Source organism: Erigeron canadensis, chromosome 1 (assembly GCF_010389155.1).
Source record: "Erigeron canadensis isolate Cc75 chromosome 1, C_canadensis_v1, whole genome shotgun sequence".
Lineage (NCBI taxonomy): Eukaryota > Viridiplantae > Streptophyta > Magnoliopsida > Asterales > Asteraceae > Erigeron > Erigeron canadensis.
The window spans coordinates 20,019,517-20,041,020 of NC_057761.1; the positions used below are offsets into that span (position 1 = coordinate 20,019,517).

General features: G+C 32.1%; 1 protein-coding gene across 1 annotated transcript; it reads right to left on the reverse strand.

The window, feature by feature from the left end:
* Positions 1–5,176: 5,176 nt before the first annotated feature.
* LOC122599153 (zonadhesin-like) lies at positions 5,177–14,341 on the reverse strand. Its single transcript, XM_043771612.1, has 6 exons — positions 14,276–14,341; positions 13,936–13,989; positions 12,551–13,843; positions 12,239–12,469; positions 12,086–12,162; positions 5,177–5,590 (listed from the first exon to the last, which is right to left on the reverse strand). Exons 1-3 carry the CDS (start codon positions 14,309–14,311, stop codon positions 12,719–12,721), a joined length of 1,215 nt encoding a protein of 404 aa, XP_043627547.1. The 5' UTR covers positions 14,312–14,341; the 3' UTR covers positions 5,177–5,590; positions 12,086–12,162; positions 12,239–12,469; positions 12,551–12,718.
* Between the last annotated feature and the right edge of the window lie 7,163 nt (positions 14,342–21,504).

Genomic DNA, 21,504 nt, shown 5'->3' on the forward strand with positions numbered 1-21,504 from the left:
GTCGTTTTGTAGTTGTAATGTATTGATTTTGTTTAAATGTGTTTTGGAGAAACTCATAATCCGTAACAGGTTTGGATGATGATTTTATGAGTGGGTCATGCCGAAATTTCTAATTTTGTACGTCATCATTTGTAAGATGTCAACTCGGGTAATTGACCCATTTGGTGATAAAATGAATGTTTGGTCAACGGATACTTTTACCTTGCTTATTTCTGAGTCGAAAACTTATTTGAACTTAGAAATGTTGTATTATGAGGTTTGGTTTTGATTTTGGTAGTCTGTAAGTTTGATTAAGCATCTAACGATTTTTGGTGTTGCTGAACTGGTGCCCACTGCGGCGCAGTGGGGATTCTCGAATCCAGGGAGCATGTTACTTCACTGCGGCGCAGTGGGGATTGCATCCACCAACTGCGGCGCAGTGGGTATATCAAGTAAAAAAAATCCTTATTTTTTTCTGTTAAATCGAGTTGTGTCGTTTCAATTATAATTGTTATCTAATTACCATAAGACGGATAATTGAAAAAGAGCATGTATCATGACCACATACATATACTTGAATGTCAAGTATAATATCACAAGTATACTTATATTTTAATTCTTAATCATCTTTCATAATAATATCACATTATGAATACAACTGGTTTCAAAAACTTTCATAATAAGGAAATTATTGTAGCATGTGCCGTATGGATTGACTACGTCAAACAATTCCATTAATATGTCTCAGCTAATAATGACAGCGACGAGCATGCGATTATTGTACTACAACTTGCACATTATAACACTTAGAACCTTATTTTTAAAATTATAAGATTTTATAAATTAAATATATGAATATCTAATATTAATAATATTGTAAACTAGTTTATTTCTAAAAGAACATGCATAGGAACATATTTGCAAGTCAAATCTTTTTTGAATACTTATTTGGATTTGTTACTTTGGTCTTTAACTATTAATTTAACTACTTTTTATCTGTGAATTAATTAGCTAAATGTTAAATAATATTGGACTTTAAAAAATGGATACAGAAAAAGTTACAAAATATGGTTACGAACAAAAAAAAAAAAAAAATTCTTTTTGAACATTCAATTCCATTAAGATAACAAAAACTAATCTTATTTGCTAGTTTTGTTATCTACAAATTGGGTCCAAAAAAGGTTACAACGGGTTACGAACAGATTTATTTTTTTGAGTTTGTTTTAGTCCCAAAATGAGATTTAGGATTAAAGGGGTTAATCTTAATAAGAGTGTGTTTTCATTATCAGCGAGTATATGTAAGTTTCTATTCATAAATATTTAATGTATTTTCCATTGATCGAACACAAACATTAGTTCTACTTCAAACATGATGTTTCTTTCATTACATTTTAATTTATAAGTTTGTAAAATTGTTGACGCGTCAAGCTTAACTTGTTATCTTTAAGTCCCATCTTAATGTCTTATGACTAATATATACTTGCTGACGATAAAAACAAAGTGTCATTTTAAAGAAAATATTGTTTTTGAGTTTAAGTTTTGTAGCAGGTAAGTTTTGCTTACATAATAGTTAGCAAAGAAATACAAGACAACTATATAGCAAAATAGACATTCCTTTTACGTTAGAATGACCAAAAGTGTCTAGGAATTACATGTTTTTAAAGAAGTTTTATTTGTCCCCTTTCCAACATTTTATAAATGTAGTGACAAAAAAATTTATATAACATGACAACATGTCAAAAGAAAAAAAATGATTTGGGCCAAGTTAGTTTGGGCAACTGGTTAAAAGTGGTTGGAGTTTGTTTCGGCGCATAAGCCTTTTCTACATTTTATAGATGTAGTGACAAAAAGATCGAGATTTTATATATTTAAACAGATCGAACAATGTACTACTAAGTGTAGGATATTGTATGCACTGAGCCAATGAATAACTGAATACACATTAGACGATGTTTGATCCATTTAACTATATATTCGACTCATTCGACCCATTTTTAAGTTTAACTTTAAGATGTAACCATATGGATTCTGTTTCTTAGAGCTGGCAAAGATGACCCGAAAACATAAAGACAGGTGATTCTGGGTAGTTTTAAAACACTTTTGGATGACTATGGTCACCTTCATGTCTAATGTTTGTATGCAAATGTGTTGAGCAAGATTACATTTAGGAAATAAAATTGGATGTGATGTCATTACTACGTGTTAAATAAACGAGTTTGTAAATGCGATATAAATCAGCCAAGATGATGCTCCCAAGTCCCAAACTCCCAATAGCTGGAGCAAGCTGACTAATGTAGTTTGAAAAATCGCAAGATTTTTGCTTGTAGCAAATTACTCTTAAGACAAAATTTGAAAGAAACAATGAAGATAGCAGTAAGGTTGCTACGGTTATAGTTGAATAAGAATGTAAAATACATCAAAAAGTTTAACCAACAAAAGCCGATTGACACGTAGAAACGTTACTGGAGATATAGTTGGTTTAGTGATTTCAGAAACATTAACTTATGAGTTTGTGGGTTATTACAGGTCGAATATTGTTCGGTTTAGTTAACTTGAAAGTTTTAGGGGTAAAAAAACTAACTCGGATAAGGTCGAAGTACTTTTATTGTTTTGTGTAAAACTTAAAGGATTACAACCATTATTGTTTTAAAGTTGTTTAAAGGGATTAGTTACCTCGAATGTAACAAACTTTGAATCAATGTCTATAGTATGAAATAACTAAAGTTGTGTGTATTATATGTAAATAACTTTGAAATAATGGTTATTGTATGTAAGAATTTCGTTTCAACCAATTACAATCTGACAAGTGGCACCTGTATATGGTTGCCCCATATGTTTTCTTACATACAATAAACATTTTTTCAAGTTGCTTACATACAATACACATAACTTTAGTTTTTTCCTACTATAAACATTCGGTCAAAGATAGTTACATTCCAGGAAACTAATCCCTTGTTTAAAATATATGTTAAATGGTTAAAACACATATTGTCTTAAAGTTTAAGATTATATCATTACGAGAGCAAGTACCCGCGCGTTGCGGTGATGAGATGGTGGGGTGATACCTAGGTCATAGAGTATGATAGGTTATAGGAGTTGATAGGTCATAGAGTATGATAGTCAAATGCCTTAGCCGTATGGGCTCCGTCATGTGATTTAAAAATTTGTCGAAAGTATATCGAATGATATCTCTAATGAAAGAGCATGAAATTTTAAGAACACCCATACAATTTTTATAATTTATCGATGTACCGTTTTTGAGATAAAGGATTTTAAATGAATTGGAGGAATAAATGATTTATAGAGGAGAGAGAAAAAAGATGATTGGTTGAGATTTGATGAGAGAGAAAGAGTATTATAATTATTTTAGATAAATATTGAATAGATAAGAGAGGTATTTTGGGAAAGTACTTAAAATCAATATTGAAAATTTTAAGTTCAATGTTGAAAATTTAGGGAAAATCTGCTTTATAATATAGTATAGATAAAATAAGTTAAGTGACTAAAACCATTATAATATCTAAGCTATAGAGTTTTGTAACTTGTATTATACCATGGGAATGACCAAATGACATGACAAGTCCGATCACAGTGTAAACCTTACGGTCCACTAGTCATAACCACATCTGTGCTCGGTTAGGTACACCTAACCTAACACCTTAGAAACCTTTTAAATGTGATGTATACATTGTTGGCTTAAAATTTTTTAAGGCTTTAAACGAGATTAATTTTTTAGGCCTAATTCATTATTAACAAATTAAAGTAAGTAGAAAAAAGAAAAAAAAAATAACTCGACTTTTGTTATTGAAATAGTAGTAATAAAAAAAGATGCAGATTTTGATTTAAAAATCAAAATAATATTACTGTAATGCAAATTATATAATGATACTTAGTACAAAAACCAAATATTAAGTTTAATATAAAAAATATTGAGGCCTTAGAATTTTGGGGGAGTATTTGAGCCACCTCTTGATGTATACACTATCAATTTTTTTTAACAATACCAGCAAATGAAATAAAGCCACTGGTATGTCAATGTCGTGTACCTACATAACGTATTGTTTTTTTAAAAAAAAATTGTTTTTAATTATGTAGTTTGTTTTAAGAAATATATTACATTTGTTGTAAGATTATGTCAAACACGATACATCTTTACCATTTATTCTTCGCTGATATGTTACATCTTTTTCATATGCTTGAGATAAGTATAACATCAAGAGACATCTAACATAATATGATTCGCATTTTTAACACAATAATGAATTTTTAAATTAAGCAATTTGACGTACTTTTTGTCGTTTTATACACTTAGTTAAATCTTGAAGCAACCATCACCAAATGATATGATGGCAAAAAGGCTTGTTTCTTGGAAATATGTATGAGGTTTGAGTCCTACCATAGATATATTTAGTGGTGAATTTTACATAAACTCCCTCTGAATCTACATAATCACCTCCTGCTTTACCTAAGATAAATACTGCATGTTTTACCTAACCTTTCCCCAAAACAAAATGTTAAATTTGACTGATCCAATTTTAAACGTTTAATAAATCACTCCAAGAGATCCTTATACACAGTTACACATTTAAACTTTAGCATTATTCCCATATGGTGGATAAGAAATAAGAGATAAGAGATCTGGTACTCTTTGCCTCTTTGGAGCTATTTTATCTAAAGTTATACATAAGAAAAACCACACCACCACATTAAAAGACTTATGTTAATATATTGTTATAAAACTTGTTGGATCATCATGTAGGGTACGTATATTAAATACAACATTTTACACAAATCATATCATTTTCTTATACTAGTAAATGTTAAAATATGGTTTCTAAACAAATATACATACATAACAACTAGAATATAATGTCGTTTTTAAAAAAAAATCCAACTCGTCTATCATAAGACTTGAAGAAAGTAAGGGTATATATTTTTTTTTAACTATTAAATGACCTAAATAATTTTATATAATTTAAGTTAATGCAGTTGTTTTTTGTTTATAAATTCAAAAAAACAAACATTTTTAATTACTTAATAAATTAAATATCTTTGATTAAGTCATGACTTATTTATTAACAAATACCACCGTAGAACGTATAGTGTGAAATTGCGTGAAATGTTTATTTGAAAACTATTTTTTTTGTGAAAACTTGAAAACTGACCAAAACAAATAATAGCAAAAGTACTACTGTAATACACAATGAATAATAATAATACTCATAAACTCATAATAATAATAACAAAAGTACTACTGTAATATACAATGAATAATGAAAAACAATGAACATGAAAAACTCATTATAAAAAGCTCATAATAAATAGCTTATGAATATGAATCTGATTCACAAATTTGTATATGTTTCCAGTTTCCATGATGATCACCTGCCATGGAAAACAAAATAAAACCAAAACAAGAGAAAGAACAAGTAGAAGAAATAGTTTTGACTTTTCTTTAGAGGCCAATAATGGAAATTTGACAAATAAGACAACAGATAGTGGATACATGTGAGAAGATCTAATGCAAAAAATCTAGCATCCACCCATTTTCAGATATGCCTCATCACCATGTATTCAACTCTATATGAATTTTATGAACTGAAAATGACGTCTAAAAACAGAAACTTTGTTAACTCAGAAGAAACAAATCTTTAGAAAATATATTCAAAAAATATGAATGTTATAGATGAGGTTTTAATACATCAAAACAGTAATCTCAGGTAGTATAAATATGATTTTTTTCAAGGTAGAATCTTATTTTACATAGCAACTTCCATATGTATATATTATTAAAAAAAAAAAAACACTAGAAAAAATTTCTACTAGTTGTAACTTGTAACAAGTAAATAAAAGATTTGACTTGAAAGAAGAATGAATAAAAAATATAATGAGCTTAAAAGCAACAGAATAATATAGATTTATCAACCAAAACTAGTGAAGAACTTAATGGAATGCATTATGTGTTCATATAGCCCAAGACAAAGATAGAACATAGAAATCATGACTATATGACATGTAAGCAGACCAAGGAAGTTTACAATGAAAGCAGATTATAACAAGGAAAATTTATTCATTCAAATCATGTATGAAAACACAGATCCTTGCCCAAAAGGATCCCCGATTGATAAGTAATATAAACAATGACTTTTCGAAGCAAAAATCAATCTATCAGCTCAAACTAGGACTATAAACGGTCTATAAACAAAGAAACTATACAAACCCAATAATCACGAAACCAAAACAAATTAAAAAAAGAAAATAAGAGAGACTCATAACGAGTATATCTAGTTATCTACACAATCAGCTTATCAAACTACTGTACAAACTGAAATATATGGTGGTGATATGTTTAGTATCATCCAAGTCTAAAGAAAACACAAAAGAACCAACACTGTGTGACATGAAGAGCATACCATGATGAAGTATTAGTGAGAGCAAATAACAACCATCCCATCGAATATTAAAAATAAGAAGAAACACCTGATAGATATACACTCAAAGTGGTCGCTCAAATAGTTTATATGCTTGTATAACTCAATTGTAAAATAAAACATAGAACCCACGCATCAATAGATAACATGGAAACATTATGCATTCATTACAAAGGGGAACACATTAAAGAATAAGAAACAAAACTAGTCTATCAACTCAAACGAACACATAGATTACCGTAATCTATCAACTGTAACCATTCAATAGATCTACAAATTACTTCTATGACCTTTTAATATTAGATTCTGTACAATTCTGTGTGTAATGTGTTTGGATAAGTGAAAAGAAATAATGATAACAAGAACAAAAAACTGGTCTATCAAAAACACAAATCCTCAGCGGATTGATGAAGATTTCATTAGATTAACTAATAAAAGATATCTCAAACACACATAGTATAATTGAACGATTCTTCTAACTTACAATTATGTGGGAACACTTGTGTGTTCTTATAAACTAAGTTCAAATCAATCATATAGCCCATAACAAGAGAAAAACTATAACAGATAAAATTGAAAAACAAGCAATAACAAGCAAAAGGATAGTCGGTCAAATCATTTACGATAACAAAAAACTCTTACTAAATTATTCTGTTAATGGTCAAGTTTTAACAAAAATTTTGTGCTTAATTAGCGGCATTGCTTTTTCATATACCCCAACTCCAATTTCAGTATCCAGCCCAGGGAGCAATTTGCTCTCACCGGGTTTGAGCCCAAGAACCTTAAAGTCTCAAGTCTCTCTTCTCCAACCCCCCTACCATCCATCTATAAATGGTCATTTAACTGAAGCTAATTTATTAACAGCTCCAAAGGAGCATTTATACTTGCATAAATTCCAGGTCTGATTTAAAACATAGAAACCACGCAAGACTCGTTAACAGGAGAACATGCTAATTAGATGAAATACAATGAGACCATAAAACTGGCAAGCAGAATCCAGTCCATAAAGTCACATAAGAAAAGATAAGACAAACTTAAAGCTCAATAAAACACACATCCACATACAGATAAGCAAAAATGAATCTATTATCTCAAAGAAGCCTATTAAGTGGTTCTACATACTTCAAAATATATAGAATGTATTTATATGCTTGAAATAATAGAAATACTAATGACCTTTACAAAGCAAAATGAGTCTATCAACTCAAAGCAGCCAATCAAGCAGTTCTAGATACGTCGTTCAAAAAAAAGAGTTACATACTTCAAGATATATGGTCATGTATTTATATGCACATACAATTCAAATTCAAATATAAAATAAAACATAGACCCTAAGGATCAATAAACAACATAAAAACATACCGTTATGCATTCATTATAAAAGAGAAAAATTCAAAAAATGGCCCAATCAATCAAAAAAGTCCATACAATGATTTCACAATCTATATTATGGTGGTGAATTCCTATGTTTATACAATCCAAGTTGAACACAAGATATAAACCAATACTACATAGCATGAACATAATAAAGATTAACAATAGTAAACCTAAAATAAACAAAAACCAGTCAATAACTCATACTTGTACATGAAAACACAGATCCTTACCTAATAGAAAGATTGTTTGATAGGTTTACCAAGCAATCAAGTAATAGTATATCAGTTACAACTAGTCTGTTGAACCCTTCTACAAGTTTCAGTACATGGGATTCATTTATGAGTTCATGTACGATATAACCAAAATATAAAATCAGATATCTTTACCAGGTCAACACATTTATTCCAGAATAAACAAGCAAAAACGAGCCTATCAACTTTTAGACTAGCCAGAAAAGTGGTTATACAAATTAAAATATGTGGGGTGCAATATTAAGTGCACACACAAGTATAATTACAAATAAATCATGGAAAGCATGAACTTCAAAATAGGATAACATACGAAGATAAAACTATACTAATAACAATTAATTTCAAGAAAAGCTGGTCTCTCCGCTCATTTGTATAAACATAGATATCAGGAATGCTTTATCACCTCAACATACAACAATTGGTCTTTCAACTCTAGCTAGTCTACCCATTGTGTCGTGTGTGTTTGCACGCATTGAAAAATGAACAAAAAAGTGGTCAATCAACTTATACATACTCACTAGATAAATAAAAGATTTAATGAGTTAAAAAAGCAACAAAATAAATAAATGCTCATCAACCAAAACTAGCCAATTAAACGATCCTATGAACTTAATGGGGGTGCACTTATCTGTTTATAATGAGAGCAGATTATAACATGAAAACCTTAACCAATTCATGTATGGACATAGAAGCTATACATATCTATCAGCTCAAACTAGGGTACTATAAACTGTCTATAAACATAGAAACGATACATTCCATATAAACATGAAAACAAACTAAAAGGGAATTAAAGTAAGAGTATATTTAGTCAAATCAGCCTATAAAGCTTTATCATCCAAGTCTGGAAAGAAGAACATTAAACAACCACGACCACATGACATGACATGAAGAGCATACCAAGATGAAGTATAGTGATAGAAAATAACAAGAAATAACTACTATGATACAAATCGATTCCTATTGGATAAAGAAAAAAATAAGGACAAACACCTGATCTTATTTGTATAAACATAGATATCAAGAATGATTTATCACCTCAACATACAGCCATTGGTCTTTCAACCCAAACTAGTCTGCCCAATGTGTCGTGTGTGTTTTCACGAGTTAAAAAGCATAAGAATAAAAAAAGTGGCCAATCAACTTATACATACTCACTAGATAAATAAAAGCTATAATGAGGTTAAAAAGCAACAGAAGAAATGCATGTTTATCAACCAAAACTAGTCAATTAAACGATCCTATGAGCTTAACTTAATGGGGGTGCAATTATGTGCTTATAATGAAAGTAGATTATAACAAGAAAACCCAAACCATATCACGTATGGACATAGAACCTATACATATCTATCAGCTCAAACTAGGGTACTATAAACTGTCTATAAATGATACGTTCCATATAAACATAAAAACAAACTAAAAGAAGCTAAAGTAAGAAATTTGTAAAGACACTAACGAGTATATTTACACAAATCAACCTATCAAGCTTTATTATCCAAGTCTAGAAAGAAAAAACACAAAAAAACCACGACTACGTGACATGAAGGACATACCAAGATGAAGTATAGTGATAGTAAATAACAAGAACACTACTTTGATAAAAATCCATTCCTGTTGGATAAAGAAAAAGGACAAACACCTGATCTATATACACTAAAACTGGTCGCTTAAATAAGTTATATGCTTGTATAATTCAATCATAAATAAACATAGAAGCTAAGCATCAAAAAAATAACATGAAAATATACCACTATGCATTATGAAGGGAAAACAAAATTCCAAAAGAAATATAATAAAAACAAACAACAAGAAGCAAGAACAAGTCTATCAACTCCTAACTGAAGTAATGAACACATAGATTGCCGTAGGCTATCAACTGAAACTATTCAATAGATCAATAAGTAAAATCTATGGCGTTCGTCTGTGTGTTTGAATAAGTTAAAAGTAATAATAATAAGAACAACAAAAAACTGGTCTATCGAAAACACAAAACATATCAACAGAAACTATACAATAGATCTACAAGTTACTTTATGACGAGCATTTATGTGTTTGGGCAAGTAAAAAGAAATAATAATTAAAATAAAATAAAACTGGCCCATCTAAAACACAAATCATAACAGGATAGATAAAGACTCGATGAAAATCACAACTGATAAAGAATATTTCAAACAAAGCTAGTCTAATATAACGATTCTAAGTTTAAACTAAGTTTAAATAAAACACATAACAACCACATAACAAGACTACAAACCAAAATGAATCAAAATAAAATTAACAATAACTCAATAACAAGCAAAAAAACTAGTCTATCAACTCATTCACGGAAACACAAATACTTACAAAGTTATTCTATTAATGGTCGTTTAGCTCAACCTATTTTATTAACAGCCCCAAGTAGCCGGATATATCGGGTGCACTTATGTTTGCGTAAATTCCAGGTCAATGTAAAACATAGAAACCACGCAAGACTCGATAACATGAGAAGATGCCTAGATGAAATACAGTGACACCAAAATATTGGCAAGCAATAACCAGTCCATGAGATCCCATAAACATACAGAGATAAGAAAAAACTACTATAGCAAGCAAAAGCGTAGTCCAACAGCTATTCAATAAAAACACGCATACTTATGCTATGAACAGAATAAGTTATTATATTTCACAACTAAAATCCATTAAATCAACTCATTGTATTTCTATCAGCACAAAGTTGGATGCATTAGAGTTCATGTATATATCTAAATTCCAAGTATAGAGTGACATGAGAACATGCCAAGATGAATTACAGTGACACCAAAAACTGATCTACCAACTCATAAGAAAACATGTATCCTTAACAAATGCAGAAATGCAATGAAACTATTATGGGTAGGTCGTATTCTTTTATTTTATTTTGAAGGGTGGGTGGGAACATTTATGTGTTCTTACACTCTAATCCTAAAAGAAAACATAAAAACTAAAACTATGTAAGACTACATAAGAAGCGAACTTAGCTAGACAGCAAATACTATAAGAACATTAGTATGTCAAGTGTCAATCATGCATGAAAACACTGATTATAGAAAATTTAACGAGCTTCACAAGCAAAAATAAAGAAAACAACGTATCAACTCGAAGTAACTATATGGTTTCTCAACCAACTTTAAAATATGGGGGTACCAAATCTAGAACAGCGGCCAAATAAGACACAAATATTATACTTGTAGTAAAACACTGGAAAGTTGAGTAAAATAAACACATACTCGAATTCAGAACTAATCCTGTGTTCATTTTTACTTGGTAATTGGTATACCCACATGACATTAAACTGCCGAGAAAAATGACTATTGCAGGCAGTTGAATGAGAAGCTATGTAGTAGAGGTGCTAAGGTATTTATCTTTGGCAAGAGTGGTTGTTTTAAACTCAGCCTGAACCACTTCGTCAGACCGGGAAAAGGCCATAACATCAGTTCTACCCACTTGTTACCGGACCAGTTACAACTGGAGGTTTGGTCAAACCTGGAACCAAGCGGTGAAGCAGTTCAAGCTTTTAGGACTGGACAAAAGATAGAGTTGGTAGCTTTGTACAGCAGGTTGGAGTGAGATAAGAGAGCTTAATCCAAAAATTTTAAAACAATCCAATCGGTCAGACCAGTTGAACATGTGAACCTAGATTAAATGGGCCAGACCTATATGTGAGCCTAGCAGCACTGTCTAACAAAACTATAAGCTATCCAGATCAGATCTTTGAGAGCTATCCAGATCAGCTCTTTGATTCTTGGGTATGTTAAGTGTTAGAAATCCTAAACTAACAGAGCTTAGACTTACTATGGCAAGAGTGTTAAACCATTCCTAATGCACTTCTAGCAATAACGATTGTAACCTATAATTTCTAAAGAAAGCGCCCAGTGTGTATGTTGCAGAACACCTTTCACATTGAAAAAGTAGTTCACAAGAGCAGAATGGCTAACATGTCAAAATAAATTGGGTTCAAATACTATATCCAGATCATGCTTTAAATATAAAGTGAAGTGCATGTTCAAGGTTTTTCTTATTTTGGCATACCTGGAGCTGGCCCTTTATTGAAGGACTGGGGAAGACAATCACATTCCTCCTCGTCATCTGCGAATAAAAATACAAAACTGCGAACAATAACTCCAAGTCATTACTTAAGAACAGTGAAGTGTATGTTTGGGGGAATTTTCAAAGTTTACATACCGGGCCATTATATCTGCTTAGCTATAACTGAAGTTGGTCCCACATCCAACAACTGAAGATGATCTGTTGAGCTGCATGCACTCTTTGTAGCCTACATATACAAGTAGAAAAGTAAGCTTTAAGTAAATCTAACTAATATAGCAAAATCATGCATACTGGAACATCCCTTATCTGTATAGGTAGTACGGCTTTGCTTGTAGCTCAGCTGCAAGCCCTGTTCACCATCGTCTTCTGCATGTAAATGTATAAAAAGTCAGCTTTCAACAACTAATATACAACTACAAAAGCAAACTCATCCCTAATGGAACATACCAGGTCAAAAAATGCTTTGATTTTAGAACTTCCATTGAAGCATTGGTCTTCTGAGCTCACAAGTAGAAGAAACACATTTATGAGGTTTTTTAGCATGTGGCAGTTTGACCTCAGCAGTAGTGGAAACACGTGATGGAAACTCTACGATTGGAACCAATGGTTTTCTAGCTAGGAGGGGAGGGCATTGTGGGTTTTGGGCAGAAACATGCGCTTTTTGGGTAGCGACCTGTGATTTTTGGGAAGAGACCGGTTTTTGGGCAGAGACCCGCAGATTTTGGGTAGCAATCCGCGATTTTTGGGACAGGAGAGTTTTTTGGTCACGGGCCGTAGATTCTGGGCAGGGACCCTTGGTTTTTGGGTAGGGACCTGCGGTTTTTGGGTAGCAACCTGTGATGTTCGGGAAGAGGGCATTTTTTGGGCAGAGACTCGCAGATTTTGGGTAGCAACCTGTAGTTTTTGGGCGGGGAGAGGTTTTTGGGCAGGGACACGTAGTTTTAGGGCAGAGACCAGTGGTTTTTGGGACAGGAGCGGTTTTTTGTGAGGGACCTGTAGTTTCTGGGCAGAGACCTTTAGTTTTTGGGTAGGGACCAGCGATTTTTGGGTTGCGACCTGTGATGTTTGGGAAGAGGGCACTTTTTGGGCAGGGACCCGCAGATTTTGGGTAGCTGCCTGTGGTTTTTGGGCAGGGAGCGTTTTTTGGATAGGGACCCGTAGTTTTTGGGCGGGGATCTTTGGTTTTTGAGTAGGGGCCAGCAGTGTTTGGACAGGGACCCGTGATTTCTGGGTACAGACTAGCAATGTTTGGACAGGGACCTGCTGTTTATTGGCACAGTCCTGCGGTTTAGGCACAGGAGCAGAGGATACACTTATTGGCAGTTCCCTTGTTGGAAGTGGTGTCTTTTTCGTCATAATGGCAGGGAGCGGTGGTTTCTTGGCAGGAATTGTTAGCTTGAGCTCATGCGTAGAGGATTTACATATTGGTGACTCTTGAGTACGGACAGAAACTTTTCTGGCCAATATGGTGGACATCTGTGATATTAGAGCGGAATATTTCTGATCAAGGGCAGACAGAGATGAAGATGAAGCGGTAGTATCTATATCAACATGCATTAACTCGTAATGCGACTTTAAAAGAGAAATCTGATCGATTTTTTGAGCATCAACATCCATTTTCTTAAAAGACATCATCTCTTCCTCGGATTCCATTGAATCAAGTAAAATGATAACTCCAGAAAGAACAGCATGACAGCACAGCACGAAAAGAAAAGCGCTGATACTGTTACAGAACAAACTCTACAAAAAATTTTTTTTTTTTTAAATAACACAATAAGTAAAATCATCTTGAAATTTTTCTGAAAATTTCAGTCTTTGAAATTAAAAATTACCGCAGATACGATGATGCTCATGACCACTGCAGAGGCCGGAGATACAATCGAAACCTAATCACATACAAGGAACAAAATTGTTAATGAATTTTGTCAATTTAATTATAAATGCATGTATAAAAATATGCATAATTATCAATCTTGCCCTTTTTATTATATTTCATATTATATTATATATATGATATAAAATATTTCTTTATTATAAAGAACTGGAAAACTGATGCAGTTTTGATCTATCATTAAAAAGATTAATATTTTAATCTATGATCTAATCCATTTAACCAATTAAAAGTAAAATAATTAAAAACAAAAGAGGAAGAAAAAACCCTAGAAAACTTACAATTGAAGATGAAGACGACGATTTAGCCATATCCATAGTACCTGAAAATAATAACAAAAATACAAACAATATATATATATATATATAGAGGATTATATTATTAGCAGAGAGGATTGATTCAGAGAGATCGAGCGATTGATTTTCAGAGAGCAACAAGTTGTTTGTAAAATTAAAGAAAAGGAAATCTGAGCGAAATTATCAAAATTGAGATTGCTAATTGATTGATAAAATGCGGCATTGCGGCGTATATATAGGTTTCCGGTTAATTACCCTCCACCGACTCTCATTTACCGGGGTTCTTTTTCCTTTCTTTCTGATTTTAATTAACACGTGTGAAAATACGTAACAACCATCCATTTTTATTTATGGAAACTATTTACTCTCTCAACTAATAAAAACTATTCAATTATTTGACAACTTAATTAAAATTTTCAACAAACTAAATTGTTTATTTCGAACATTTAGTCAATACGAAAACCTCACTGTATAATGGTAAAACCTTACACGTAACCTAAACAACGAGATGTTAACCATTTCATTTATTTCTTTTTTCGTTTCTTTAATAATTTAATTAAAAGTTCAAAATATGTCAATGTCCGTTATACTAAAAATAGCTTAAAGATTCAATGTTGTCCGCATCGCTTCTAATCTAATATTATTGGAAATCCTACACAGATGACGAAATTCCTCATAACTCATCTCATTACTAAACTTATTATTACGTAAACTATATTATAACACATTTGTACCATATAAATACATGTGATACGTACAATTGACAGACACATGTATAGTTTATACACCGAACCACACAGACACATGTATAGTTTATATACAAACACAGGTGCACATACACAGAAACACGTGTACACCCGAATTACACATGTGTCCATATGAATTGAAAAATATAAATGAGACAATTAGTTAGTATACAGATTATTTAAAAAGCTCAAACTGCATAATACAAAAACAATATGATAAGCATCATTATTATATTCGAAATTAGTAAACCATAATATAGGTAACTCGAATGCAAAAAAATGGGAATAAAAGTTAATATAGGTCCATGATTTTTGGTGCGTTACTGAGTAGTTACCGTCTATGATGCACCGAAACTTCAAATAAGTAGCCGTACCCGTTTCAGAAACTCCATGGAAACGTTTCTGTGTACGAAACACGAGGGAAACTTTTCCTTGAACTTTCCATAGATACCGAAACATTTTTTTAAAGTTTCCATACTGAGTCTAGTTAATATTAGAGTTTAATGGACTTTTCGTATTCCAAACAGACTATATTATATATAATTTGATCAACATTCGATTTTTTTTAATTTCAAAACCAATTATTAAACACTAAAAATTCGATGAGTGATAACTGATCAAGCATATATTATACAAATACAGTTATACATAATATCTAAAGTCTCAAGTCTGTCTATAAAAAATTGATATATTTTAAATTTGTATGTTTTTTATTGCCGTACCCGTATCTTGCATTTTTTAGTTTTGTCATTTCCCGTTCCCATATCGTTCCCGTACCTCTTTGCCGTACCCGTTTCGGTGCTACATAGGTTACCGTTTCTTTTTTTAATTTATGTATATAATCTATTTTTCCATATTCCTTTTGTACCCTTTTAATTGTTCCATGTGTTTAATTGGGTGATTTTAATTACAAAATTACCATTGATACTTATTAACCTTTGATTTAGTTAATTTAATGGCTATGATTAGTTCTCGTAGTTCACGACTATTTTTTAGTTCTCACAATATCTTCACTATATATATATACTAGTGTCCAGGCCTGTTCATTGGACGGGTAGTATAATAATTGTTAAACAAAAAGTATATCACCAATATTACAACTTAATAAATACGAAAGCTAAAAAAAGAAACATATGAAAATTAACTTTATATAAATATTGATTCCAGTTTACCTTTTTTTTAAACTTTAATTAAATAAAAAGAGAAACAAAAAGTGTATGACTAATATCACAACTTAATCAAAATTTTTTATTTCCTAATTAAAACCACTAAAACTCATATATCTATATATTAATGAGCCTCTCAATATTGGGAGGCTCATTTACAAATTGGGATAGGAGCTCCCCACCCCCTCCCCCCCCACCAAATCGGACGTGAAAGTCAGACCCATTATGGGACAGACAATGCATTACAGACGTACGATCATTACGCTTCAACCAGGTTATTCTATTCCACCTCTTAGAAAGAAAAGAACTTAAATCAAAATACTTAATAGCATGGCGATACATTTATACAAAGGGAAATGATCCCTACACAACATAACTTTACTATACACAATAATATATGAATTAAAAGGTTGTACAGTACAACTGTCTAATGCATGTATTGTTGTGTATGACAAAATTGTGTTGTGTAGGGATCACCTCCCTTATACAAAACTCAAAAAAACAAGATTGTTTAGAGCTGAGGGCGCAAAATATTATTTATTTTTTTTCAAAACTGACGTTTGTATCATAACACAGATATCCATTAGCTAAATCAAAGGGTAATCGTTCACACTCGGCTAGTGCAGAAATTAGAAAAACTAGAAATCCTATAGGTGGACGCCACAAATTCCATCCCCGAAAACCATATTTTGACTGCGCTTCAACTATATCAACTGTACTTGAACCAAAAAGGATAAAAAAAAAAATATTTATTGGAATTGTAAAGGGCGACGGGGAAAAAAAACTCCCCACCACCAAAATAAGGGGATTTCACTTGGAAAAGAAAATGTTCCATACTAATGGATTCGGGTCCATAACCATGGGTTCCAATGCACGATGTATATATATATATATATGTATGTATGTATGTATGTATGCAGGATTTTATGGAAGGAATGGTCACGGTTAAATCTCTTGAATTGGAAATTAAGAAGCGAGAAACGCTTTAGTTCACTGTCGACACTCTTAAATCAGGTTCTTTTGTTTTCTTTTCACATACACAGCACATATAAGTTAGTTGGTTGCTTGTCCAGAAAGTGAGAGAGTGGTGAAACTTTATACAGATCGAAACAATCAACAAACCACCGAATCATGTAAAACGACCTCATTGCTAGAATCTGCTAAATTCAGCTTTTGTTGTATGATTTGAGGGTGAGGGACAATGGGAATAACATATAACAAGGTAGGTTTTTCTCATATCAATGACCTTGATTCATGTATGACTTTGACTTATATACACCAACTCACCTTTTCATATGTCCTAAAGGTAAAAGTATACTGATTCCGTATGTTCTCTTATATGTGTTTCGAGCACTATAACCTTATGCTATAAAATTTATAGGTACAAATTTATTATAACCCAATAAATGTTTACTTTGGTGGTCAAATGTGTCGCCAATGGATCGGTCAGATCTGTACCTCAAGCTAAAATGTTCACAACATGAGAACGAGTTGTTTAGCCGGCTCAAAGAAATCGGTTAGAGGTGCTTCTGCTCTAGCCATGGACCGTGTGGATTTTCTAGTGATGTATTACAACAAAAGGATTTGTTTAATGTTCATTTTGATAGTCAATGTTTATTATGTTTTTTTTGTTGTTGTATCAGATACTTGCAGGAATTGAGATCACGCTTTTTTGATTTTGAAATTTGAACACACAATAGGTATGATCTAATGAAACTGTTAGTAACCCATATTAATATTATGGAGTTGGTGTGTCTTTTACTAGCTATAGACTAAAAGGGTCTTTCGCAAGGTCCTTTGATTACATTAGCTATTGTTGTTATACCAGAAGGCTTAGTTGTTACGAGTAATATGGTTCTTGCATCAAGGGGAGCATGGACGGATTCACTATACCCTGCTGCCCCCACTCCAATTTTGGTACAATCTAATTTTGTACGAGTAGTATTTAAATGGTATTTTGTAATTCTTTTTAAGTAAGAAAAAATAAATAGGAAATACATACAAATATTATCATCGTTGTCATAACTTTATTCTTTAGAAAATAATTAGTCATTGAAGCATTAATTTTGAGATAGATCTCTCCATTGGGAGAATAAAAAACTTGAATTGCTTTAATTTTTTTTTTGAACGGCATTGGACTCAGCGGCATGCCTCTTCATCGTCCATTAGAGATCGACCACGTCACCAACACAGTCAATCCGAGGGCATGACTGGCGGTGGAAGTCCCACTACATATTCTGGAGGAAACTAGCTAATGCTAGAGAAAACCCCCATGCTCCACCTCATTGGCAAAGACTTCCCAATATGCCTTTCAAAGGTTTTGAACCCGTGAACAACATTTGGCTGAAATACATAAGGGGCATTAAATGTCCAGTTGGGCTAAATCCTAATTCCCAATTGCATTAAATGTTGTAATTATATTATATATATATATATATATATATATATATTGCCGGTAGAGCTGAGAGAAAAAAAATTGAATTCTCTCGCTTTATATTGCCGGTAGAGCTGAGAAAAAAAAATTGATTTCTCTCGCTTCTGATTGACTGATGGTTTTATTTTCTTTTGTTTTGATTGGTTAAGTCTAATTTTGGAAATGATTTAACATTTATTTATACAAGAATCTTTTCATTAATGAAGTTAAATATAAAACAAATATATTAGTAATATATTTGGCTATTTAAAGAAGAGGCTTAATATTAGATACAAACAAATTTTCTAAAGAAATATAATAGTTCTGATTTATTTTTAATTTAACTTGAACATAATAAAAAACAAATTAATATACATGAGTTGGTAAATTGACTGTGGTCTATATAACTAGAACACAATTGTCAAACATAACGAGAATAGTAGCTTATCAACATTATTACTATATATTGTTAAACATATGGTTTTTTAAAGTTCGTTTAGAAAAAGTGGGATTATGTACTCAACCATTATTATGCATAATTATATATTTATAATATTTTACAATATCTTAAGAGAGGGTTTTTTACATATCTTCATCCTTTTAAAAAAAAAAATCCTTTAGGGGAAATCAACAAAACTTTTTTGCCTTCAATTTATTGTTTTGATTGAAATTGATAAATTAAAAAAATAAACAATTTCGTTTCAACTCGACCTGACTTGATTTTTTATTTTTTTCTTTTAATCTTCTTAATGGTGTTCTTTAACTCAAACCCATTATCCAGCTCGACCCTACCAACTTATTTTGCAACCTCAACCTAAAAGGATTAGGATTATATTTAGCCGTCTACAGTTTTATAAACAAATGACTCGATGCTAAGAAAAGCATACAGATAGTTAACAACTGATTGGTGAGTAAGAGATGAATTCGCCACGCCAACTACATACCTCAGGCGCCATCCAACGATCTTCGTCATCATCATCTCTGTAACAGTTTCTTCCCTTGCAACACCAACATTTTCAACCTTCACTTCTGATTTGGAGTATGCAATGAGCAATTAGTTATCTGCATCAATATTTCAGATATTTTTTCATTATCAAAGAGAAAAGATAAGCAAAAAAAAAAAAAAAACACTAAAATACTCATCAATAGATCAACCCATCCATTCAATATATAAAGAATCATAACTTCATCCTCATTCCATGCTACCAAGAGTTATGATTACTCAGTATCACAATTTTCTTTCATAATGTCAATCAGAACACCCATGAAATAATCGAACTAAATATATTAAGGACTCAAAGCAGAAAAAAGGAAATAAATACCACATTAAACGTCTATGTATCATTATAAAAACAAATACATCCAAAAGTCCAGCGGAAAAAGAAAACCTAAAAAAACAACTAATGCAAAAATCCTACTAATCTCAATTGAATAAGTGTTGTTATTATACAATCAAATAAAAATTATGATTGAATAATTGTTGCCATGAAGATGAGAACACTGAGAATTGAATTAAAAGAAATTTAATAGGGAGATAAAAAGAAATAAGAGTTAATTAAAGATTGAGATACCTTATTTTTCATTTTTAATTATTTTAATATATATGGATCATTTTATTTTATTTTATTTAAAACGATTCATCCATAATTTTCTTAACAAAGTGAATACATCAATTTTTAAATTGCCGCGCATCGCGCGGGTCAAAAACCTAGTACTATAATATATACGAAACATCTTGTACATGTTTACAGGTAGTTGAAATATATATTTTTAGTTAGAAATATGTTTTTTTATGTTCTATATTATATAATGGATATTTTAAAATATTGTGATAAGTCATTTAAGGAAGTTACAAACCGTATGAGAGTGAGGAAGTTAATTTCGGAAGTTAAATAAAATATGGTTAATAGGAAGTTATTGGTCGGGCTCAGGTTAAGATTTGTCAGCCCGTCAACTCGATACTTTCTAAAATTAATGTTTAAGCATAAGTCTACACCCGTTTAGGTATAGTATTTATCCTTAAGTACTAGGGGTTAATACTTGATCTATAAGGTGTAATGGGGGAGGTTAGATTGTTGCTACTTCGGGTGGCGGATCCCTATTGGTGGCCACAAAATGTGACGCCACAAGCCGAAGTAGGCTAAGGAGTATGTGTAAGAGAATGAGGGGAAGAAAGAGAGAAAGAGAGAGAGAGTAAGGGAGAGAAGTCCTCTAGCTTGGTGCTCATTGTCATCTATTTATAGGGAGTAGATTCTAGGGTTTGATGATTTTGGGTCATGGGCTTTCCATGCTTGGGCCTAAATCAAGCCCATGACTTAACATGGATGAGGTCATGTTCAGGTCTCAAGGTTTCAGGAGCCTCCGCAGCTTAGGTCCGGAGGTTACGTCAAGAGCCTCCGCAGCTTAGGTTCAGAGGCTACATCAGGAGCCTCAATGGAGGAGGGTCCGGAGGCTATGTCAAGACCCTCAATGTAGGAGGGTCCGGAGGCTATGTTAGGAGCCTCTATGGATCAATCCAGAGGCTATATTCGGAGCCTCTCAAGAGCAACCATGCTCAAGTCCGGAGGCTACGTCTGGGCTAGAGCCTAGTAGCTTTCATAAGGTAGAAGAAAGATTGTTATCCCAAAGCTATTAGGGAGATGTACATCATCAATTAATATCTTTTAAGTATATATATACATTACTAGGTCTTGTACCCCGGATGATGTGCGGTTGTTTTAATATTTAGTTGAATTAAGTCGGCTAAAAGATTAGAATGTATATGTCAACAATTATTTCAGATATAAGTAGATTTGTTCCCACCCTTTATCTTCAATTTAAACGATGTTTCGTGTGCTTTTAGTTCTCTAGGCTTGATATTGTTTCATGTGCTTTTAATTCTCTAGGCTA